This window comes from Haemaphysalis longicornis, unplaced genomic scaffold (assembly GCF_048455015.1).
Source record: "Haemaphysalis longicornis isolate Haplotype H1 unplaced genomic scaffold, Haemaphysalis longicornis Haplotype H1 scaffold_8, whole genome shotgun sequence".
NCBI lineage: Eukaryota > Metazoa > Arthropoda > Arachnida > Ixodida > Ixodidae > Haemaphysalis > Haemaphysalis longicornis.
In genome coordinates this window covers 131,896,960-131,922,259 of record NW_027526445.1, presented here as the reverse complement: position 1 = coordinate 131,922,259, position 25,300 = coordinate 131,896,960, and the positions used below count along the sequence as shown (strand labels likewise).

The following is a 25,300-nucleotide window of genomic DNA, read 5'->3' as shown; positions in this document are numbered from 1 at the left end:
TTACAGGGTCTTTCAAGCTGTCTCTTAGCCTCTGGCCTTTGCAGGGTGTCTTAACATTGACTATTCGCCACCATGTGAGGATAATGTCAATGAAAAGAGCGGTAGACTCAGCTTGAGCAATCTTGAACGTGGAACCATGCGTCCTGAGCGCGTTCGACACAAATGAATTTACAACATCCAGAACAAGCTTTACATTCTGCCGCTCCAAAGAGGTTGGATTCACGGCTTTTGCATTCAGTCGGTGGCCTGCCTTCACAAGCGACGTTTTCTCTGAATTATAAAGCTGCCGCACAGCTGCAAAAGAAGCAGCTTTCATACGAGGAGGCCCTTCAGGCATTTTCCCACTCAAGTCCATTTCAGGGAAATAAAGACATGTTCCAGGATTTTTCTGGTTAATCCAATTGTTCCTCACGCACTTCAACAGATGCACAGGATCGACAACGTAGAAAAGTGGGCGAGTGTTATCCGCTGGATGGGGATAAACAATGCTCACTTGAGGGCTTGTGGCGAAGGACATCATATCTTGCGGTTCAGAGCATTGTTGTCAGTTATAACAGCGATGACTTTAAGCCCTATCTTCTCAACACTTAGGATGATGTGTTTGGCATGCTCGTGCAAAACTTCTGCGCTCAGTTTGCTCACAGGTAGTATGTGGATGACGTCCTTGTTTGGAGAAAGCAGCGATTGTATCATGAACACATGGGCTGTGGTGGCTGGTTCCGTGGAATGGGCTGATGATCCCACAATTGTGCCCCCTTTGTAGTCGAAGTATGGTTTGATGTGGATCTCGTCAATCATCATGGTCACTGTCTTCTCGTGATCTTGCATTGACTTCGCTCTCTCTCGGATGTAGGAAAAGGAATGCATTTCACTTTGCTCCAGAAGGGGGTCAGCTGTGTAATTTGAGCAAACACGACGGAGTGTGGAAGGATGGGGCAAAATCCTCCCTGATGCAGCTCTTGTAAAGTTATATGCGTGAGGGGGCGGGAGCAAGTCAAGCTGATTCATGGCCTGGCTGGAGCGGAGGCGTGCGCGCACGCATTGGTGTCAACACAGCGCGCGCCGCCGCTCTGGCCTGGCCGTGGATGATTGTACAGCTTTTTTTCCTTGCCTCCCCCATCTCCAAGAATGGAAAATAAAGGAAATATTATAGGTGAAATCGAATGCATAATGCTGGCAAACCCCAGCAGTTCTGCACTATACACGCGCTGTTTCGCGAGGAGAAGCTCTATCTGCTCAACCAGAAATTTCAGCAAACCTCTGCGTTCTTTCGGAGTGTCACTGTCTTCAATGACGTCCAGAAGAAGTGAAGTGACAAACTGCAATACTTTGGTCCCCTTCGAGTCTTGCGTCACTCCAGGTACATCACACAAGCGTTTCTCGAGCTCCTCTAGCAGCGAGGACAAACTGGAGGTATCGCATACTTGATTTCGCAGAGCGCTGCCCGACGGAAGCGATTGAAGCTTTACTCCATTCAGGAAAACGGAAAGCGACAGATCTGGGCGAACTACCAAGGCGCATTTCACACTAGGTGAAGGATCGTCCTCAATGAGAAGAAACCTAACCCATTGCTCATTTACAGTAACCGTCCAAAATTTTGTGTTGCAAATCCCGGACAGCTTAGCTTTCAACTCTTCAAACGATGAAACTTTGTTTCTTTTCTGCTCAAGTTCATTAGATTCAAGCGATTGTCGAATCGCCTCCTGCAGAGCAGCATTTTCCCTCCTTGCTTTCTTGGACTCGGGCGACTCGCTGCGAACTTGTGTTGACGATAAGTATTTCGGGCAGTTAGGGAAGACCGAAGGCACGGCACCTTTCTTCAAGTACACTCTGTCGCGCTTCACTTCTATTGTTCTGCCTGTCTGTTCATCTTGGTGAGACAATGCCATGATGAAGTCGTCTTCATGGAAATGCAGCTCACACACCTGCACACAGGAAGTTATATTGATAAGGTTAAAGGGGCCCTAAACAGGGTTCCAAAGGTTGAGATTTTACGAGCGCAATCATTGGAGTACTATCCAAAGAACATCCTGTCGCAAAAGTGATTTAAAAGCGTCCAGTATTAGCCGAGCTATCGTTCATTAAAAAGGGCCCGCAACAAGGCCTGGCACCTTCCCTCTTCAACCGCTCCTCCAAAGCACTGTGGAAGCGGAGACGCCACCGACCAGGCGCAAGACCTGATCGATGACACCTAGAGAAACAGGGTTGCGTCGAGAAGCGCGCAGCCATTGGCTCCGCTCGGCGGTACGTCCCGCTTCTTGTAGCAGACGACGGCCAAGCTCCGCCTACTACCGCTCAGCGGGGTCGGTCGGTGGCCGGCCCGCATCGAACGGCTCCTCGCGCCGGCCGTGCTCGCGTCGGCGGAAACGAGCGCAAACGAGCGTTTGAAGGCAAGATAGGTGGCTTCCTAACTCAACATGCTCGCTAACGACAATAATTGAAGATTGCCACCGACGACTATAGCGGCTCGCTAGCGGCTCGTTAGCGTTTCGCGGTGAACTCGTCCCACCGAGGTCGCTGAAAAGGCTTAGCATCGCCGCAGTTATCCAGACACTGCTTTGCGAGGCCGCGACGACGACGACCCCCCGCGCAATCTTTCACTGCACTATCACCCCCTTTCGCGTATTTGCAAACTGATTTTCAGCAATAGTCCCGCACTGGCGGGTGGTGACAAGTTTTAGCTGCTGCGGTGTATGTGTTATCGTGCGTACACCGCACAGTGGGCTGCTTGCCGACCGAGCAGGCAGATGCTTGCCGCGGTCGCGCGTGTAGCGGCCGTTTGTGCCCGCAGAGATTTTCCGTGTTTTTCAGCGTTATTAATACCTTGTAAACGACTACAAACTCAGCTACGCTCGTGTAACGGATGGCGACGATAAACATTCGTCCGTGCCACTCGTGCAGGACGAATACGCCGTGCCGCCGGTGCAGGAGCGCTGCGCGCAACCGCGTTTCTCCCAGAGCCGGGAACGCTGACTGGCTACAGCACTTAACGGGGCCCATCAATAGCGCAGCCGTACTGTTGAGAGCTTCGTGCGTCACACGGGTGCGTCAGAACCACTCTGTCGCACGTCACAGCGCGCAAGTGTGGCGGCAAGGAAGCGGTAGGTGATCAAGGAAGAAAGAAAGCATCTTTGTTGCGTGTTTGTGCGGCCCCTGCTTTACGCAGAGGTGTAATATTTGGTATACATTGTCGTGAAGTGGTACTCTAGCGATTGCGCGATTGAAATGGCGACCTTCAGAAACCTATTTAGGGCCCCTTTAAAGGAGCCATGAAGAGAAAACAAAAGTTTGTTTTATTCGAAAGATTAGGTGTTTCATAGTACCCCAAGCGCTTTCCCGGAAGCAAATGATGCTTTATTCACTGAGAAATGAGGCAATTTAAGCCAAAATTTTAAATCTCCCGCTAAAATTGCACATTTCGTCACGTGAACAATGGCGTCATACGAGCCGGTCCATGAAACAGATACTTAGTATGTCGACTCCATATAGCACCCACACGCGGGAGTCGACCGAGACGGCGGCCATTTTAAAAATACTAGTAAAACCTAGTGCACCCGCAGCCCTAGTCATGGAATCGCCTGATCCGGAGAACAAAACTCTCGCCGAGGAGCTCGGGCTTGCATTTAACAACCTCACACCACTTGAACGCTCAATGCTTCTAAGTGCACGAGCGGCAAGAGTTGTGGGATACGCGGTGGACGGCTCCGTGCAGTCAAGTTTGCCGAGCGGGCGTAGCGCCATCTACCGCGCCTCCGCGCAACACTGGGTAGGCCGAGCCGCACCGTCCTGGCCGGCCGTCTGCTTTAGGCACTGTGCACGCGCCCTTGCAAAGGCTTCTATTAAGTGGTTAGGTGCGCTTAAGCGGCTCAAGTTTGCGGAATACGCTGCAACGGCGACAGGATGGAGTGTTATCGACCGAGAGGCTTCAAAAAGAAACAAAGCGCAGAAGGAAAGCTACCGCCTTCGCTGCCCTGAATCGTCCGAGTTGGGAAGGCTGGTCACAGCCTCACAGGCGGCACAATTCCCTGAATTTTTTTAGAAAATACAACGGCGATGACTACCAAGCAGATTACATGCTAATGTCAAAGTAAAGTATATCGGTTTGCCAGCTGTTAATACTCGTGAGCTTACAATAAATGTCCCCTCTTAGCGAATACCGCGCGCATTGGCAGTATTTGCACGAAGGTTGGTTTTTCTGCTTTGTGCATGTGTCTTCCGCGGCGTTTATAGTGAAAATTCCTGCGACACGTAACACTCAGCTGCCGTTTTAACGGGGCTCACAACAGCAACTTCAGAGAACAATAAAAAATAAACGGAGTTTATGATGATTCTAATATTTGGGAGGCCCTGCTTACCCCGTAAAAAGGAAGAGGTAGTCTTGCAGCGAAACCCGTGTACATTGTGAATGTATTCACGGAAAAGGAGACAGAAGGCACAGAGGTTGTAGTTAGTGTCACTAAATAAGGTCTTTCGCTCCTGAGGCGATTATTGACTTTGTGCACGGAGCAAGAAAGCGTGCTCGCTCCGTGTTCTCGGGGTGGGACGAACTGGCACCAGCCGGAAGTTGGAACGAACTGTCAGGGGCGAGGAGCAAGGCGCATTCTGGGAATGTTTGGCGATAATTCAAGCCGTGAAATTGAAAATCGTCGTCAGGTTCGTTTCCCGGCCGCAGCGGCCGCTTTTCCGATAGAGGCGAAAAGCGAAAACACCCTAGTGTTCGAGATTCTGGCCAGGTGAAAGATCCCCAGGTGGTCAAAATTAATCCCGATCCCTCCACTACGGCGCGCCTCATCGCCTGTCTGGCGTCGGCGAGTTGAACCGCACAATCAATCGAAAATCTCCCCGAGTTGGTGCGCAGTTCTCGATGCTTCCCACCCCCATGATCCGCACTGGAGCCCGCGTATTTAAGGTAATTTTACTTGCTTTGAAGTCAATGCTACTAGCACGTAGCGCAGCGTACACACCGCACTACACCCAAACAATCGATCCTGTGAGACGGGCACCGCGTACTCGCGAAACCACGGCGGTCCGATTTCAAGTATGCGAACAAAACGGCTTCTTTCCAATGCTGTGAGCAGCTAATTAATTTGTGCTTTTTAGTGGAAACGCAAATTCACTGAAAAAACTATGTGGAAACGTGAAAACGTGCGCACGATAGGCTCCACCTGCGTTCTGGCTATGCATGGCAAAGTCAATATCGCTTGCTTTCCTCCTCCGTAAGCGTAGTCAACAGTTCCGTCCTTCAGTCTATTCCTACCCCGGTGCGGTAAAATTACAGTAGTATGTTTTAATTAATATAAAACTTAAAAATTGCGTATTCTACATTTGACCCGGTGCCGCCAAGCAGGAGCGCAACCGAAACCCGAGCACGCTGGCGAGCGGTGGCCGACCCAGTGTTTTTCTTATTCCCCGATGGCGGCGCTGGGTGTCGCGGCTCAGTGTCGCCCTCTGTTCACTGCATGCACGGCGCCACAACAGACGAACGCCCAGCCGTCGGCTCCATAGAGTTTCATACTAATGGTCGGCACCGCTGCCTCGTCAGCCCCGTCGCGACGGACGAATACAGACTGGTACGTATGTGCCGTATTTTCAATTTCAGTAGCAGTATCGCTTATGCCAGTTGGCCGGTGTCGTGTATGGAAAGCCGTTCGCTCGAGCTCTCTGCTCCGACCAGAAAGATTCGAGCGTCAATGCGCGGTGTGTACGGCAATTTTTTTCCCCAAGGTCAGAGCGCTTTGATTGCGATTTGACGAAGTCGGCGACGAGCGCCAGCATGTCCGGGTCCCTGCCGTAATCACTTCCTCGGAAATGAAGCGAGCACACTCGTACTTCCTTTAGCTCTCTTTCTCCTCCGTTTGCAAAGTTCACAAAACGTAGCCACTTGCTTCGCCGAGGTTCGTCGTTGGGCAGCACATGAAAGGAGATCTCTTCACCAGCGGGGATGTCGCACTCCCTCGACGATTTGCCCGTACTACATGGGCATTTCAAAACACAGCAACGAAATTTCATTGGAAAGTACTCGAACAAACTGAAGTTTTCAGTGGTTGTAAACTAGATACGAGCTCGTAACGACAGCAGCAAGCCAACACGACCTCCATACCGAAACCTGTGCGACGAGTGGCACTATCTCGTTGCTGCTCTGTGTTCCTTACTCCCCTTGTTTCTATTTTTACCTTTGCTGGTTGGCGATATGACGGCCAACCTCCTGTGAAGGGATTACGATACCAAGCAAGGTCGCAGCTGTGCGTACTGGGACGGTTCGTTGGCCCCGAAGAGCCTTGAACCCGGAAATTCGTCTGCGCGACGGTGGCGACGGCGAGATGTCGAGTTCGGCTGGCGGTAGTTTCGTACGCATTGGCATACACGCTTGCGTGTTCGTTCGGAACTTAAACCGTTTACTTCACCGTTCTTTGTCATAAAAAGAATGTGCAGTACGTTTCACGGGCATTTCGCTCGCTATGCAAACTGTAAGCCCTGCCTAACATGCGTTTGCTTTTGCCGGCCTCCGCCAATCGCAGAGCATTCTCGAGTGACATCATAGGTTCTGTTACGGAAAATGAGCTGGTGGGTCGCATGGTCATTTCCTTTTTTCCTAATTATGTAGCTTATTTGAGCGAAGTTTGCGTTATAGTGGTGTCGTTATGGTTCTAACGAGGCAATCTTTCGAATGAACCAAACTTGTGTTTTCTCTTCATGGCTCCTTTAAGGGTAGTTTCAAATTATACGGGCTTAAATGTGAGAATGACGTTCGTACTAGCTTCCGCGGAACTATACCTATCTGTGTACAAATGTATCGCACAGCCTGATGCATCCACGGAAATAAACGCTTGCTGAGAGACCCACACTTTAGTTATAGCAGTGCTCTTACTGCCTACGAAGCGCGCATTCCCGGGAGTCACAGTTCACAACAATCGCTACACCTCACAAATATTCCTGGCTCCTATGCAACAAAATTGCAGTGTCTTACCCTCGAATGCACTGTGGGTGTGAAATCCTTCCGTGGAATGGCCCGCAACCACGCTTTCTTCTGCACTTCGTGTCTTGGGAAGCAATAAACACGCACTTTGGGGCCATTGTCATAGTTTCCACCTTACTACGGTGGCTAGACTGCGCTAGAGTGAACTAGAATAGTTGGGTAGTGGAAAAAGCGGCCGCCGCCGCGTGAAGCACTTCGTGTCAACCCCGCGCGGTGGCGCTCGCGTGCCCCGCCCGAGCGCTTTTTCGCCTCGGGTAGCGGCGGGTAGGCGTGCGTTGGGGCAGTCTCCGAGGGGCTACAGTTCTTTTTTCGTGTAAAAACCGTTGATAATACTATTAATGTACCAGGGTTTTTTAGGGGAAAGGTAGCTACGTCGTGTATTTACCGTTTGCTCATTTCTTCATCCCATTTGGCCAACCGAGCAGACCGCGCCGTGCTTTAGCGATCGAGCTCGCTATCATGCCGATATTTTTTTCTTCGTTGTTTAATGATTTTGCTATGATATTGTGTCATCTGAAAAAAGAGTGGCGTGCTTTAGGCTGGCCAGCATACGTCACTTCTGCTTTTTTTTTCTTTATTTTCTTGCTGATTTATCGATCAAGATCTGCATACCGAGCAAACTGCGTCGTACGTGCGCAAACGTTTCCCGTTTTCTTTTTCAAATTTGACCCATACAGCACACCTGACAGATGTGTTAAAACTTCAGTCAAGTCAACGAAAAGCGCGCAAATACAGGATTCGCAACCGCAATTTTCAGAAAAGCACCAAGTCACACGGCATAATTTTATTGCGCGATCATTTTAAAACTGCGCACTTTTCGGCGCAGTGAACACCTACAAACATAACATAATGCATTATTTACATTTAATTATTTACATCTACATTGCAAGCAAAAAGAACCAAGAGTATGTAAAGAAATGTGGTGCCTGCTAGGCTCCTCCTGCAGTTTTACAAAGCAAGATCATGTGCAGCGGCTTAACTCCAAGTAGCGTGCACCCGCCCTCTTTTTAGCTCTTGAGCGGTTGATCGACTTTACAAAAAAGTGCAAACGGGTGGTTACATAAAAGGCTGTCACCCGGGCTGTAAGTGACTTGGAGTGCTGATCACACCCAACAGCACTCTGCTGTTTTTGTTTGATGATAGCCAGCACATCCATGACACTATCGTGGTGCAGCTCGTGAGTGCTGAAGCAGCTCGTGAAAATATTCTCCAACTGCTTGATGAATCTGTAAAGGCGACCATGGGGGTAAAGCAAACCTCCATTATCCCGGAGCCTTGTGTACTCACCTGCGTGCACCTAGCCTCAAAACGGTGTCTTTTCCTGTGAGTAACAGTGCACAGCATTCCTCACACTCTGTCTTGAGGACAGTTTTCTTGACAACGTACCCGCAGACATAGAAGATTAACCTCTTGTCGCTTTTTGCAATGATGCATGCAGTGTGGTCTGAACTTATATCGGGCTGCTGCTGAATGTGAAGTTCCGCCCCAGACAAGTGCATGCGTGTGCGCGCGCGTTGTGTGCGTCTGTGCGTGCATGCGTGCGTGCATGAATGTGTGTTCACGCGTGTGCGCGTGCGTGCGTGTGTGTATGTGCGCGCGTGTGTGTGCGCGCGTGCGTGCGTGCACGTACTTGCGTGCCTGCGGTGTGTGTGTGTATGTGTGCAAGTGTGCCTGCACACACACACACACACACACATACACATACACACACACAAATTTAAATAGGCCTGAGCCCGCCAGACTGTTTCTAAATATCAGCCCGCGTCTGACAGAGTATACGAGCCCGAAAAAAATCGGCCTTTTCAACCTAGAGCGACTATATATACAGATATATCGCATTTCATTTTCTTAAACTTGGACAGAGCTTTGTACAACACACATACACACATTTATATACATCATATATATATATATATATATATATATATATATATATATATATATATATATATATATATATATATATATATATATATATATATATATATATATATCGTCACGAATAAAGGTAGAAAAGCAGTATTTACTCGGCTTAAAAGACCTACAGACGGCACCGACGCTGACGCACAACCAGAGCTGCCGTGGTAGCACCCAAGCCTCTTCTTCTTCTCAGACCCAATGTTCCGAAAGGCACATACCCAAACAGGGAGATTGTCCCACGCATGCGGCATTACCCCCTCCCTTGCGAAAGCATCGTCCCGATGCAACGTCCCGATTTATGGTCCTGAGAGTCGTACGGCAAACACAGCAGTTCAAGATTCAGTCGAGCGGGTGTAGTACAGCTTCATTCGTGCTACGTGGACGACATCCGACTGTGACGTGGTGCGACGAGAACGCACCGTGCCCTCAGGAAGAACTTCGTAGTTCACGTCGCTTGTCTGGCGCAGAACCTTGTAGGGTCCAAAGTAGCGACGCATCAATTTTTCGGAATAGCCCTTCCGGCGAACAGGGCTCCACACCCAGACGAGGTCTCCTGGTCGACGCGCATTATACCTCCGGGCATCGTTTACTTGCTGGCATCGAATGCGCTGGCGAGCCAGCTGCCGTGTGGCCTCTGCACGCTGTGCGATTTCTTCGGCGTCTGTGGTGACGACAGAGCAGTCGTCAGGTAAAAGCATGGAGTCCAACATTGTCAGGACGTCTCGACCATGCACCAAGCGAAACGGGGTAAACCGTGTTGTTTCCTGCGCCGCCGTATTGTAGGCGAAGGTCACGTATGGTAGTATGGCATCCCAATTCCGGTGGTCGACGTCAACGTACATGGAGAGCATATCGGCAATGGTCTTATTTAGCCTCTCCGTTAGTCCGTTCGCCTGCGGGTGGTAGGCGGTTGTCCTCCGGTGGCTTGTGCAGCTGAGATGTAACACTTCTTTAAGAAGTTGTGCTGTGAACGCAGCTCCCCTGTCCGTGATGACAACTGTCGGGGCACCATGACGAAGGACGATGTTCTCGATAAAGAACTTGGCAACTTCTGTGGCCGTGCTTCGGGTAAGGGCCTTTGTTTCACAGTAACGCGTTAAGTAGTCCGTAGCGACGACGATCCATCTGTTGCCGGAGGATGACAAAGGAAAAGGCCCCAGAATATCCATACCGATCTGCTGAAACGGTAATTTCGGAGGGTCAATCGGTTGGAGTAGACCGGCGGGCTTTTCGGGCGGAGTTTTCCGCCTCTGGCAGTCTCGGCAAGTTTGTACGTACTGCTTGACATCAACCGCAAGCTTGGGCCAGTAATACCGTAGACGTATGCGGGCTAAGGTACGGGTGAAGCCGAGATGCCCGGAAGACGGTTCATCGTGACAGGCCTGCAGAATTTCTGCACGTAGTTTTCTTGGTGGAACGAGCAAGTATGTTGTTTCCGTGGCATCGAAATTCTTTTTATACAGGATGTTGTTACGCAGACAAAATGATGTACGGCTGCGTGCGAAAGATCTGGGTAGCTGAGAGGTACATCCTTCGAGGTAATGGATGACTGGGCGAAGTTCCGGGTCATTTCGTTGGTCTTGAGCAAGGTCAGAAGGAGTGACGGCTCCAAGAAAGCCGCCATCATCGTCTTCCTCGGTAGAGATTTTATCGATTGGAGCGCGGGAGAGGCAGTCTGCGTCGCTGTGTTTACGGCCGGACTTGTAGACGACACTGACATCGAACTCCTGTAGCCGGAGACTCCAACGAGCGAGACGTCCAGACGGGTCTTTCAGGTTGGCCAACCAGCACAGAGAGTGATGGTCAGTAGCCACCTTGAAATGTCGTCCATAGAGATATGGCCGAAATTTGGTGACGGCCCACACGACAGCCAAGCATTCCTTCTCAGTTGTAGAGTAGTTGGCTTCGGCGCGTGACAGAGTACGGCTCGCATAAGCGATAACCCGCTCTACACCATCTTGCCACTGTACAAGCACTGCACCTAATCCGATGTTGCTTGCGTCAGTATGCAGTTCAGTGTCAGCGTCCTCGTCAAAGTGGCCGAGCACAGGGGGAGTCTGCAACCGACTTTTCAGTTCGTCGAACGCTGCACACTCTTTTGGGCCCCAACTGAACTGCACATCATTCTTTGTTAGGCAAGTTAACGGCTCCGCTATATCGGAAAAGTTCTCCACAAAGCGACGATAGTACGCGCAGAGGCCGAGAAAACGGCGTACGGCGTTTTTGTCGCTTGGTGTTGGGAAAGCGGCGACAGCAGTAGTCTTGTCGGGGTCAGGGCGCACGCCTTGGAAGCTGACGAGGTGGCCCAAAAACTTCAGCTTTTCGTACCCAAAATGGCACTTCTCTGGTTTTAACGACAGTTGGGCGGATCGGATGGCCTCAAGAACTGCTCTCAGACGCGCTAGGTGCTCTTCGAACGTTCGAGAAAACACTTCCACGTCGTCCAAGTATACAAGGCACGTCTGCCACTTTAGTCCAGATAGAACAGTGTCCATCATCCGCTGGAAAGTGGCGGGGGCGGAGCACAAACCAAACGGCAGGACCTTAAATTCGTAGAGGCCGTCCGGAGTAACGAAAGCTGTTTTTTCGCGGTCTCGTTCATCTACTTCAATTTGCCAATAACCACTGCGCAAATCAATAGACGAGAAAAATCTAGCATGGCGCAACCGATCCAACGAGTCATCAATACGCGGCAAAGGATAGACGTCTTTCTTCGTAACTTTGTTGAGCTTCCGGTAGTCTACGCAAAAACGAAGAGTACCGTCTTTCTTCTCAACAAGGACGACCGGGGATGCCCAAGGACTTGTCGACGGCTGGATGACGTCGTCTCGGAGCATTTCTTTCACTTGGCGACGAATAGCCTCGCGTTCTTTCGTTGAAACTCGGTAAGGGTGTTGGCGAATGGGTCGCTCGCGTTCGTCGGTGATGATGCGATGCTTGGCGATGGTTGTTTGTCGAACTTTAGACGTTACAGCAAAGCAGTCGCCAAACGAGTTGAGAACATCGCGAAGCTGTTGCTGTTGGGACATCGGCAGGTCAGGGTTTATGTCAATTTTGGCGACCTTCTCCGATTCGTTCTGCGTGGACAAGACTCCTAGAACAAGATTCCTTTCTTCGTCGCTTACTGCGTCCAGGTATGCAACTGCTGTTCTGTGTGATAAATGCTGGTGTTCCGGACTGAAGTTCGTAAGCAGTATTTCTGTTCGTTGGTTGCTGATGTCGACGAGGCCACGGGCTGCGCAGACCTGTCGGTCGAGCAGCAGGGAAACGTTTTGTTCGGCGATACCGCAACTGACAGGTGATTGCTCGCACTCAACAGTAACAAACATACTGCTTCGGGGAGGTAAAGTAACAATGTCGTCGCAAATTCGGAGCGCAGGCCTGGAGAGCTCCCTCTCGCCGTCGACTGACAGAGGGTTCGAAAATGTAACCAAAAGATCCCGCAAGTCGATCACGGCCCCGTATTCGCGGAGAAAGTCCAAACCGAGTATAAGTTGTTTCGAGCACTCTCGCAGCACGGCAAAACAGCCGGGGAAAGTTGAATCTTGAATTTGAATTCGGGCGGTGCACACACCAGTCGGCACAACAAGGTGGCCGCCAGCTGTTCGGATTGGCGGTCCACACCATGGCGTCGTTACTTTACGCAGCTTGGACGCGAGTGACCAGCTAATAACAGAATAGTCAGCGCCGGTATCGACGAGAGCTGTTGCCGAGTGGTTGTCGGCGAGGACCGGGATGTCGGCAGAAAGAAGTTCGTTCGCTTCAAAAGTTCGATTTCGGTGGTCGTCATGCGGATGTCGTTGCGTCGGTGGAGGTTCTGCAGCGGCCTCACCCCCGGAGGTCGCTGGGTTTAGTTTCCCCGGTATGGGCTCGGAGACCGGTTTCCGCCAGATCGAGGAGAGCCGGGACGGATCGGTGATGAGTACCTGCGAGGGGTAGGCGTTCGGGACTGATGAGTAGCGGGCGAAGTCGGCGTCAGCTCGTGGGCGGAAAGGTACTCCTCGATTTCTCGGGGTCGTTCCCCGTAGCGCGGTCGAGGTGCGTTCGGCGAGAACCCGCGAAGTCCCAGGCGGCGGTAAGGGCAGTGACGGAACACGTGGCCTTCTTCACCACAATGGTAGCACAGGGGCCGATTGTCTGATGTGCGCCACACGGTCGCTTTCCGTTCGAGACGTCTTGGTTCATACCGTGTGGCCGGGTTCAACGTGCGTCCGAACGGCTGTGTCACAGTTGGTAACACCTGGGGCGGTGCCGAGGTCGGTGTGCGCACCACGTCCGTGTAAGTGCGATGCTCCACTGTTGGAGCCAGCATAGGATACACATCCGTGTACGTTCGAACAGGGCCTGCAACATAGGCCGGTGCCGCGGGTCCCATCGCTCGCCGAACTTCGTCTCGGACGACGTCGGTAAAGGCAGCGAAAGTTGGTCGACAGTCACCCTGTTGAAGAAGCCGCAGTTCCTCACGCACGACGCTCCTCACGAGCTCCCGGAGAGCGTGTTCATCGTTGACCGCTGAAGCGCAGGCGGCCACACTGGCTTGACGTCCGTACTGCATGTTGCGCTGCTGCAGGGCCCGCTCCATTGAGGTCGCTTCCCGAACGAAGTCAGCAACCGTTGTTGGCGGGCTGCGTACAAGGCCAGCGAATAGCTGTTCCTTCACACCGCGCATCAGGTGGCGGACCTTCTTTGCTTCACTCATACCAGGGTCAGCTCGCCGAAACAAGCGCGTCATGTCCTCGACGAACATAGAGACGCTCTCGTTTGGTTTTTGCGCCCTGGACTGTAGAGCAATCTCGGCCTTTTCCTTCCGCTCACTATTTCTGAAGTCTTCGAGCAATTGCCGCCGAAACTCCAACCAGCTTGTAAATGTAGGCGCGTGGTTTTCGTACCACGTCTGTGCCGACTCTCTGAGGGAGCAGTAAACGCTTCTCAGTTTACGTGTGTCGTCCCACTCGTTGAACGCAGCGACCCGATCGAAATGATCGAGCCAGTCCTCGACGTCTTCGAAGATGTCGCCGTGGAACGGCCGCGGTGTGTGCGGCAAGTGCACCACCAGCGGCGAGAAGGCTCCGCTGCCCTCATTGGTTTGGCAAGCCGTAGTGGTTGTCATTACGCGTGGAGGCTTCACCAGCAGGCCAAATTCTGGTGGTAGACCTCGAATGCGGCGACTTGACTTGTGCACTGGTGTTGTCTCCAGATGACACTCGCGTGGGTCGGTAAACTCGCCTGGTTCGAAGTGCATGGGATTACCCCGCACCTCCACCACAAATGTCACGAATAAAGGTAGAAAAGCAGTATTTACTCGGCTTAAAAGACCTACAGACGGCACCGACGCTGACGCACAACCAGAGCTGCCGTGGTAGCACCCAAGCCTCTTCTTCTTCTCAGACCCCATGTTCCGGCAATATATATAGCGAATGAGAAAATGGGAAATGAGGGGCTCCGTGAAATAAGACAGAAAATAAGGGTTGGCAGTCAAGAAAACCTCGGAAAGCAAAGGGGAGGTTGTGGTGGGTCATTGAAAGAGATGAAGAATTTTTTTAGTCGAAAAGAAAGTGGTGAAAAAATGCCCGCCGGGTGGGATCCGAACCCACGACCTCCAGAATACCGGTCTGGTGCGATAACCACTACGCTACCGGCGGGGCTGTTTCCCCAGCACTTTCTCGGGTATTTATGTTAAGGTATTTTTATTTCCTGTACTTGGGGGTGGTAGCCAGCGCCACTCGGACTACTCGGGGTGAAGGGGACCTTCTTTTTAACCCCCGGGCCGTGACTCGAGTGTCTACGACATGTCGAGAGTGGTCGACCAGCGTTGAACCCTCTTAAAGGAGCCATGAAGAGAAAATACAAGTTGGTTTTATTCGAAAGATTTCGTGTTTTATAGTGCCACCAGCGCTTGTCCGGATACAAACGGTGCTTTATTCACTGAGAAATTAAACAATTAAGGTTAAAATTTTGATTTTCCCGCTCAATCGTGCGTTTTCGTGGTCCCAAGTGACATCACGGGAACCGACCGCTCTGCAGCCTAGAATACCTTCATTCACGCATCCGCCGTACAGGGTAGAGACACGTAACGCTGGCGCCGCCATGTTCGGTTGCTCGCTCGCCGCCGAAGCAAGTCATTGTGTCAAAACCGCGCTAAAATTATCGCCGCAACGCGGTTTACTGAAGAAGTTTGAATCATATTGTCTGTTTCGCGTTGCTAGGTCTCGTGGGAAACGAAAAGAATAACGCGTTGAGCCCGTTGGCCCAATTGCGGCGGCACGGGACCGTTCAAAGGTTGTCTCCACCCTGTACAGCGGTGTTGGTTTGTTCCCGCGTTTCTTTACGTTCCGTAACCTAGATGGCGCCACCATACCGTGGCAAGCGTTTGGTTTGTTTTTGCCCGCATTTAAACCTGGCTTGTTTTTGTTCTGGGAGAAAATATTCGTTCCCTGAAACAGTGCTCGCTCGACAAATGGGGTGACGTAGGACACCGTTGCTTGCGTCAATCGGCCAGTGTCGTCTGAGACAACCCCAAGCCCCGTAGTGCTGTGCAGCTAAACCAAAGCATGCTGTGCGCAGTACGAACAGCAGAACGCATCAGTTCTTCTATGTTTACATGTGCTTTCGTAACTTCCACTGTTTGTCCCATCATTCTTATTGCTTTGTAAAGAATGTGCCCTAAATTTAAGCGCAAATCGCTCGTTCGTCTAGTTTGTAAGCTCTACCTAATTTGCGTCTGCTTCTGCCAGCCTCCGCCAATCGCAGAGCTTAGCCCATGTGACATCACAGGTTCTGTTGCGGGAAATGAGCTGGTGGGTCGCATGACCATTCCCGTTTTTCCTAATTATGTAGCTTATTTGAGCGAAGTTTACGTTAAAAGTGGTGTCAGTATGATTCTAACGACACAATCTTTTGAATGAACCAAACTTGTGTTTTCTCTTCATGGCTCCTTTAAAGGGCTGGTGAAGAGCTTTTCAAAAAAATTTTGTTGGGGGCATTACATTATGGTTTTCCTGACGCTGAATTCGAAAAACATGTTTATTTTATGTTTAAATACACCCAAACCATCTTTTTTCGACAAAACAAACGACCCCTGCCCGCGGGCACGGTAAGAGCCCTGGCTGCCTTTCGCGATTGGTTGGCGGCAGATGACGTCATATTCGGAAGTGCCGGCGCTGCGGGGACCGCTCGGCCTGAAGATCTTATTCTGTTCCCGTTCAGATACGGGCTAAAAGGTCCTCTGGTGAATGGAGGGCTCACACAATCTTTCCTTAGAATAGGAGAGCCTGAGGGAAGTATAAACGCAACAGGTTCGCTCGCGGCGAGTTTAGAAAGGGGTTCGCCCCCGACGACTCATGGCCGACTTGTTTCTCGGGTGCAGGGAAGTTGCGCAGATATTGGTTCGCCGCTTTCACTACCAGCGCTATCACAATTCCTAGCACAATTTTTCAACCCACCATCACCCCAATCCTCGAATGTGGAACTTTGTTTTTACATTTGGACAGGCGGCAACAAGCTCTGTGCAGCGGCCTGCGATGCGCACAGGCAGCGCGGCCGCCGCCGGTCGCCGCGTCGCGCAGAGGTGCTGGTGCCGGGTCGCTGCTCGGCCGGTCAGCGGAACGTGGTATTGCTGCAGATACGCGTGTTTTAGAATAGGGGAGCCGAACGTTGGTCGCCCCCCAAAAGGTAGAGGAACCCAACCGCAGCGCGCTGGTCCCCGACGAGCTTTAGAACGCCTTCCCCAACAGCTCCAGCCGGCTCAGGTTGTACGCTGATGTTGGGAACTTTAGGCTTAGCATCAAGAAAGCTAGTTGGTCGCCGCTATCTCTACAATTGCGAATGACTATCCTTAACACAGTTTTTCACCACGCTATCATCCCCTTTCTCGCATGTGGAACCTTATTCCTACGTTGATAGTCGTTCTAGCGATCGGTGCTGTGTTCATTCTTGCGCGCAGGTAACGCCATCTATCGGCCTCTCGCCGCATCTCGTGCTCGGGCAGGTTCGTTTGCTGTCGTCGACGAGCCTCCGCGACCGGTCGGCGCTCCGCATCGCGATACAAATTCGATCACCTCTTTCGAAATCACCTTGGATGACAATCCCTAGCACAATTTTTCACCACACTATCATCCTCTCTTGCACGTTTACCTTGCTTTTCGCGACGGCCTTGATTCTGGACGGCAGCGAAGGGTGGTCGCTGCCGCGGCATGTGTGGTGCGAGCCGTTTCGTGCGCCGTACGGGCATGCACGACCGGCGAGTGTGCGGAGCGCTTCCGCGCGCGCGCACAGAAAACGCTTCATGCTTTCAGCTTGCTTGATTTCTTCTTAAAATCTAGCTATTCAGCTAAGCTATCGTCACAGCCAACAACGTTGATCGGGAAAACGAAAGCCCAGAGCGCTGTGGTCCCACAAATTTTCTAATTCCCTTATAATAATGGATCAGGAACTCGGGGTACCTCCGTATTTGTTTGAGCCCGTCGCTTCGCGTACGAAGCAAAGAGCACCCGTCGACACGGCATGCTCCGCGACTACTCGGGTGGGAAATCTCTGGTATCTAGAAGTCGCTTTAGGGAATCACGCAGTAGCATTACGGTTAAAAATCGACGCGGAAGCAACTCTAGACAATGATGATTAATAAAGTGCACATTACACGCCTGCTTAATTCGGAACTTCGCCCAGAAAACTGGGACACAGCGAAGCGGCGGTTCACGTCGCTGGCCGTCTTCCGAATATGACGCTACTTCCGGTCGCTGCCGCTCAGTTTCTCGCTCTTCCGGCGATGCGGCAGGGAGCGGTGGGCGGGGCGTAGGGTCAACTTTAACGACGAATACCGCTGTCCCCAAGCTAAAAATAACGAAAAAAACTTTACAGGCATAAACTGACCAATGTAATAATTGTAAAAAGTAGAGTTTTGCCCGGTTTTAAAAGCACTTCAGTAGCCCTTTAAGCTCCCTTTGGCACCAAGACTGCCAGAACAGAGGCCCTCGCTAAGCATGTAGCGAATCAGAAAATGGGAAATGAGGGGCTCCGTGAAATAAGACAGAAAATAAGGGTTGGCAGTCAAGAAAACCTCGGAAAGCAAAGGGGAGGTTGTGGTGGGTCATTGAAAGAGATGAAGAATTTTTTGAGTCGAAAAGAAAGTGGTGAAAAAATGCCCGCCGGGTGGGATCCGAACCCACGACCTCCAGAATACCGGAATATACCGGAATACCGGAATATACCGGAATACCAGAATACCGGAATATATATATATATATATATATATATATATATATATATATATATATATATATATATATATATATATATATATATATATATATATATATTCTAACATAGAAAATATTTTTAAAGATATTTTTAACGGCGCCGCAGTTACCTCGCACTTTGATTTTTTTGTTTTTAGTTTAAGCTAAATGATCAATGCGGAAACATTTCAGCATCAACCACCACGAAGACACTGCATGCATGCGCTCGGGCAAGCACGTCCCAAAATATTTTTTGTTGAAGCCCGAGCCTGGCCCGGGCCCGAGAAAATGCGTGCTACCTGGCCCACGCCCTTGCAGTGCACGCAACACACACGATACGTTTTAAAAACTTCACTCAAGTCAGCGAAAAGCATCAACATTCGCAACCGTACGTAGTTCTAAGAAAAGCACCACACGGCACACTTTATCGCGCGATCATTTTAAAAGTGCACAGTTCATTGGAACGCTGGTTGCCCATTAACATAAAATAATTACCGCTTTAGAAATGCACAAGTTCATGAAATGTGCTGCCCACGTCTTGCAGACGTAAGATAATTATGAACAGTTAGGAACTCAAGAAATAAAAGCAGGGTAAAACAAATCGCAAACATAAAATATTTCTAGCAATCACATCAATCTATTAGGGGTGCCGTCCCACCCCACAATACTGCACAACCCTTTCAAACTGCATGAGCCATGGCCCTTCTGCAATTAGAGACCGTCGCACGCATAACACCCTGTCCGTATTACCAATAAAAGGCAGAATCAAGAACACTTAAGGATCAGTGCAGTGCCTGCAAGGCTCCTCTTGTAATTACACACAAAAAAGACCATGTGCAGCGGTTAAAAAACGTCAAAACACAGCGTGAATCGCCGAACAGCAGCATAGCAGCACGTCGATCAACGCGCACCGCTTTGGGATCTCCTCGGGCGGGGCACACCAGCGCCACCCGCGGCGGTTAACACGTTTGGCTTCAAGGGCGCCGTGGGGAGCAGCCGCCGCTTTTTCCACTACCCAAGTATTACTGCGCCATGGCACTGCGCGGCGCATTTTTGCGCGCGCGTTGCGGCGATATGGCTGATATGGCGGTATGTGGTTACTCGCCCTCTCCGACGCCGTCGGGTGGCAAAGGCAGCGGCGTATGCCGCCGCAGGCGTACGTCGTTCCGCGAGTACGTCGGTTTTACGCGGGCATGTGGTTGGGCCTCAACACGCGCGTCGGCGGACGGTTCCGGGGATGCACTCGCAAGCACCCCTGCCACAACATTTCCGCCAAAGGCAAACTTACCTGGTATTCCCTGGGAGTAAATTCGTCCCTCGGCACATTTTCTTCTTCGTCGTCCGTTGCGGATTCTCCCCTGGACGACGAGCTCGTGGAGTGCTCCATTTGGCTTGACAAGGTAGCCTCAGAACGTCCAACAACGCGCCCGAAGGCTCACCTGCGCAGATAAGTTGCCCTCACACATAGCAATAGAACGCGGCCGCGTAAGAACCCTCGGCCGTAACCATGGAAATTCTGAAGTGACAGTACCAACAGTACCTTTAATTTCGGCCGAACGCTGGCAGATCGGAAAAACGGTTCCGGTACGGCACACGGTACGCGTTACCGGACCGTACCGGGAAGGCTAGTTTTAAGAGTTATAGCTTAACTACCGGCCATGCTACCGTGACTGGGAGCGACTTGTGTTGTACGTCGTTTGGCAATTTTTCGCGAGTCTGTGGCGTTTCCTGTGCTGAAATATTAGTTTTCAGTTGCGCTAAAGACAGTAGAGAGTTTTAGCTGACTGTTTTTGACGCTCCGCTTTGCTCCCGACGTCCCGCTGAGCACAACTGGCACAACCGGAGCGTCAGCAGCCGAAAGGCTTTTAGCAAAGCGATAACCGGATAACCGTATCTCCCTCGACGGGGAACTTCCACCTAAAGGAAACATAAGAATTTGTATTTGGTCGCGCAAACAAAGCAAAATACCGTGTTTCTTGGCATCATTTAACCTTTTTTTTGTATAATGTAGTCGCTGAAATGGTATAATTTTTCTAAATAAACTTTGGAATAGCCAAGCCAAGGCTATTGGCCAAGGCTAAGAGAGCATGACGTCAGGCGACCCAGCTTTGGCAAGCCAACCATATATTAGTATGAAACTCTATGAAGCCAACCTCCTCTGACGCCGCATTCTCCTCCCGCACAATGGCATGCACAATGGAAAATGCGGAAAATACATGGCGTGGCGCGCGTAAACTAGACCTGTGCGCCGCCGCGCCACGCCGCCGCCGCCGCGTTTTTTTTTTAGTCGCTCCGTCTGCGCCGCCGCCGAAGTCGCGGGAATGAGCACGCCGCCGCCGCCGCCGGGCAAAATTTTCGGCGCGCCGCCGGCCCCGCGCCCCGCCTATTATTCGACTCTTCTGAAGAACGAAGGAGTATGAAAGGAAAATACGTCGCTTCGCTGGAAGTTGTCGTTTCTCCCTCTGCAAGAAATGCCTCTCTCAGCGGTGCTGTTCGTCGGGAAATAATCGCGATCCACCGTGCATAAACGGATGATTTGTACTTTCAGCCTGGAATCAGTCATTCTGCTGCTCGTGTGGGGAGACCTCTAGTCCCCTTCCTTCTCCTCCTTCTCCGAATACCTTTTCTTCCCGGCCCGTCCGCCCCATACCAATCCTCTTGCATGCGTCCCGCGACCTTGTTAACAAAATATATTAAATGCGTGATTGCCTACCGTCTCGACGCGCTTGACTCGGAGTCCTCTTGAAGCACCCCAGCTTCTCCCTCTGCCACGCAAGCGCGACATCTTTCTTGCTTTATCCGCTTTCTCAGAAACTCTAAAATGACCAGGCACCCATATGTTACTCCAGGCACCCATGGTTAAATAGGCCCACCCGACTCTCTCTGTGTCAATAGCCCTCTTTCTTTCTTCTCCAAAGGGAAGTAGGACGGAGGACAGGAGCGAACGCAAACTTCAGCCCCTCAAGCCATATTCGTTCTACTGTACAAACATGACCAAAAGTGTTTGACCACCTTCTTGGCGTATTAATAACATCGTCATCCAACGGGGATAAAAGTATACACTGCAAGGAAAATAAAACACTAACACAAAAGATGCGGTCGCAGAGCGACTGACAAGAATAAATGCGGATGAAAGAGAACGACCGAAGTACACAAGTCTCCAAAATCAGTGCGCCAGCTCCTCCCACCACTCGTCGATTCTCTCAAGGGGACAAGCCGCTAACATCGAAGAATGAAACTCCATAATCAGCACGGGAACAGTGCACAAGAAGCCGCCGCAGTAGCGCGCAAGCTTGAATGGTCAGCGTCATTACGGGAAGTGGGTCAATAAATGAACTGTCCAGGTACGCAGGAAGGGTCAATGAAAGCGCAGCTAGGATCTCCGGAACTGTGAGCCTGGCACAAGCATCCACAACTCATTAACGTCAGCAATGCATTGCTTAAACGAATGTGAAACACAAAATTGGAAGGAAATTCTAATATCCGCACAACTTCATATAACCACTGTCGTATTTGAGCACTGTGATAAAATAGCGTCCCATAGGGCAGAGGAGCGTACGTCATGCTGCCCTTTGTCGCTGGAGGACAGTTAACTAGAAGACTTGGAGAAAAAGAATTCAGAAACAATGGTGAAAGGTACCATAAGAAAATCTACAGAAATTCAGAGGGTTGTCTACTAATGCATTCTTACTCCTCTTGCCTTCATTTTGAGTTCTTTACAGGCGAATTAGGCTATGAGTGCCCAAACAGAGCTTCGACGAGCAATGTCCACGCTTCGCAAGATTTACAACAGCTATGATTTTGAAACGTAAACGTTGTATATTAATAGCGCGTGCTGCGTGACGTGAACGTGATTGATTGTGGGGTTTAGCGCACCGAAGCTACACATGGGCTGTGAGAGAGAGAGAGAGAGAGAGAGAGAGAGAGAGAGAGAGAGAGAGAGAGAGAGAGAGAAAATAAATTTCGTCAGCACAAAAATTGCGTAATGTCCTCATTTCAGGACCCCATTCGTGGTGCCAGCTGCGGCGGCCATTTCCACCAACCGAAGCTGGTCGTCCGCACTGGATCAAAATTAATCCGAAGCACCTCATAGCTCATGTGTTTTTTGACACCTGTGAGTAAAAAAAAAAAACCCATGGGCTAGAGGCGCGCTGTAGTTGGGGCTCCGGATTAATTTTGTTCCCCTGGGGATTTTTACCGTGCGCCAAAATCTCAACACAATGGGGTTTTGGCTTTTCTACTCAATCTGAAAAGCAGCCACCGTGGCTGTGATGGGTGAACCCCGGAAACGGAAAAAATGGTCCCATACTCCAGTCGACGTGCTTCCCTTCAAGTTAGATTTGAACTTTTTTGCGGTTTTGATTTTATCCCTTTGCGTTTTAGCCAAAGGGTTGAGGAAGAGATGGAATGCTTTAATATTCCTATAGGGGCAGAAATTAACGCCAATGGAGGCTAAAACCTAACAAACCAAATTCGGTCGGCAGACGGACGGTTTGATGGATGGATGGATGGATGGATAGATGAGTGGATGGATGGATGGATGGTAGGGCTGAGCATCGATAAAAAAATTTAATGCAAGTAATTCGATTAAAACCACACAAACAACAATTTCGAAGCCAGGAAGCCTGGAACCGTCGGTTTAGTAGCTTAGTCGGACACAGCTAGCCATCCCAGTGTCTGGAATGTCATAGAAGCTCTACGCTGCGAGGTTTCATCAGTATCGGTGAAAATTACACTAGAAGCCGTGGGAGCTCCACCAAAGAAGCGCACAGCGTCGTCCCAGGTCTAGGACATTTCGTTGCTGGACATTCCAGTGCAGGACGTTTCGGTGCGGACATTTTGGTGTGCGGACATTTCGGTGTACGGACGTTTCGGTGCACGGTATTTCCTTGCGCGAACATTTCGGTGACCGTATTATCGGGTGCTTGTTTGTTTGAAACAGCCGTTATATTTTTATTTTCGCTCAAAATGGGTTTTGGACAACAATCTAGGGCAGCGATTGCCTTTTAATATTGCTGCGGTGTTCGCAATTTTTTGCCAGGTATTTTTAGAAACTGAACATTTTTGTATTTTTCTTGAATACCTAGTTCAGGGAACACCTGTTTTGCAGCCAGCTGATTCAATTCTTTTGCACATGTTTTTTTTTACGACAATACGTTATTTATATTCGCTCTTTTTTGGGGCATGCTAATCAGCAAAGACAATTTAGCCGATGTTTACGATGGCTAACGCATTCTTTATGTAATTTTTTCTAAATAAAATGCGCACTCTCACAATCGAAAACTTTAAAACATTCGGTTGACCCTAAAAATGCAGACAACCTTATGAAAAGTTTATTTAGGCTGCGCTGTCATGTTTAAATGAATTTGGAGACACTGTTCCCGCCAGTTTTTTTTTTTTTTTTTTTTTTACGGTCAAGTTTAGGATATTGTCGCGGAGGAAGAACAGGCCTTTTGAAATCAATGCTGATAAAGCGCGTACAGGTTGTGCGTACAAATACCGCCAATTCTGTTCGGTCAAACCAACCTCCGGTTTAGCTTTACATGCTTACTTTCATTTCCTTTTAATTCTCCCAGCCCCCCCCCCCCCCCCCCCCCCCCCTCCCCCTCCGTCTGTCTGTAAGTTTTAACCTTCCCAGCAGATTTCTTTTTCCAGTCGGTGTTGCCACCACCCTATTCCGCGCCGCGCCGCCGCCACTCCGGGGGCCCTAGCCGATCCACACGACGGACCGAGTCCGCGGTCCGATCGGTCACATGATGCCGCGTCATGGCCCGCCGCGGTGCGATCTGTGGTCCGATGCAGCGCCGAGAGCATCCACACGACGGACCGCCGTAGCAGACGACAGAGCGGTCCAACCAGCAACACTCTCCATCACAGTGCTTCCAACCAGACGAACTCGCGAACCCATACGAACGGCTCGCGCCCGCGCCGCACATGTTTTATGTGTATTTTGCGCTTGGTTTCGCGGTTTCGCGGTTCCGCGCGCATTTTGGAGCAGCCGAAATGGAAACAGAGCGCAAGCGTCGTTTGGCCGCTATGGCGTTAGCTTTGTACGTTGATGAAGAAGACTACCCTGCGCCGAAAAGGTCGTGCTGGGTTAAAAAGTGGATGTGTCGAAAAGAGCTGGGACTGCGGAACCAAGTTGTGGCGTGCGGAATCCAGAGCAGAGCGCATCCACACGGCGGGCCGGCTGAGCGGACCGGGAATGGCCGACCGTCTGAACACGCAAGCTGGAAGGTTGAACACAGGCGCCGTTTGGCCGCGACAACATGTAACGCACAAGCCTGCACGAAACGTTTCATCCCCACAGTAACAGCCACCCGCTTGCCAGCCGGGCGGGCGCGCTCACGCAGCCGCCGGCGTCGTTCGTACGAAGGCGACACTACGAGCGGCGACGGCGGGGTGATGCGGGCTGCATACAGCTCGTCACCGCTCGCTGGAACCGAACGCTTCCCGTAAATTGAGGTCGGCCTTGCGCCACGCCATTAAACACTAACCATCATCATCATCATCATACGTCGGTTTTACGCGTGCATGTGGTTGGGCCTTTAGTCTCGTGGTTGGTTGGACCACGAGGTTCGCTTTCTGTCAGAGTTGAGTTAACCATATTGTAGAACTATCACGACTACGCAGTGGGAGACCAAGTAGGCAGACGTGGCCATGCGTCGCTTGGGTAGCCGAGTCTCCAATCTCCAATGCACAGCAGCGCAGAGTCCATGGGATGCATTTTGGTGGCACTTACATGTCTTTTCTGGGGAGAGTTCGAGGAAAGTGCGCATGTATCGAGGGTGGTTAGCTCAATGAGCATGTCAGACGTTGACAGTCTCTACCTTGCATCCATATTGTAATACTGTCGGCATAAATTCTGCAAATTTTCCTCCAACACTTACTGGTCCATTAGTCGCAGCCATCAATTCCAATAAAAGCGCAGCTGAAGCCAAGTTTTTCATTGGCATGCCTGAAACACAGTAGATGCCATACCATATTTCCTGTGAAGCTGGCTTTCCATTGTTATGCGTGTGCTTGCAATGAAACACGCTTTTCCATTAAGTCTAAGTTGTTGCCTTCACAAAATCCAGTGATGACTTGACCGGAGAGAAGTAATATGCGCACGTGGCAAGTTCAACTTGCAAAATTTCACTGCTGTTGATTAATCAACCTACGGTGCTAT

The 25,300-nt window shown here is 50.6% G+C and overlaps 1 protein-coding gene, 1 non-coding gene and 1 pseudogene across 3 annotated transcripts in view; all 3 read right to left on the bottom strand.

The window, feature by feature from the left end:
- Positions 1–19,559, bottom strand: part of LOC144149390 (endoribonuclease Dicer-S-like) — a 438,166-nt gene extending 418,607 nt beyond the window's left edge. The window contains exon 1 of the mRNA XM_077680951.1: positions 19,418–19,559. Within this exon, the coding sequence (XP_077537077.1) occupies positions 19,418–19,516 (99 nt within the window). The 5' untranslated portion in view covers positions 19,517–19,559. The remainder of the gene's footprint in view (positions 1–19,417) is intronic.
- Positions 1–25,300, bottom strand: part of LOC144149391 (pepsin A-like) — a 61,191-nt pseudogene that overhangs the window by 25,788 nt on the left and 10,103 nt on the right. The gene's annotated exons all lie outside the window — the stretch shown is intronic.
- Positions 14,466–14,538, bottom strand: Trnat-ggu (transfer RNA threonine (anticodon GGU)). Its single transcript has one exon. It is a non-coding gene; the product is annotated as a tRNA-Thr (tRNA).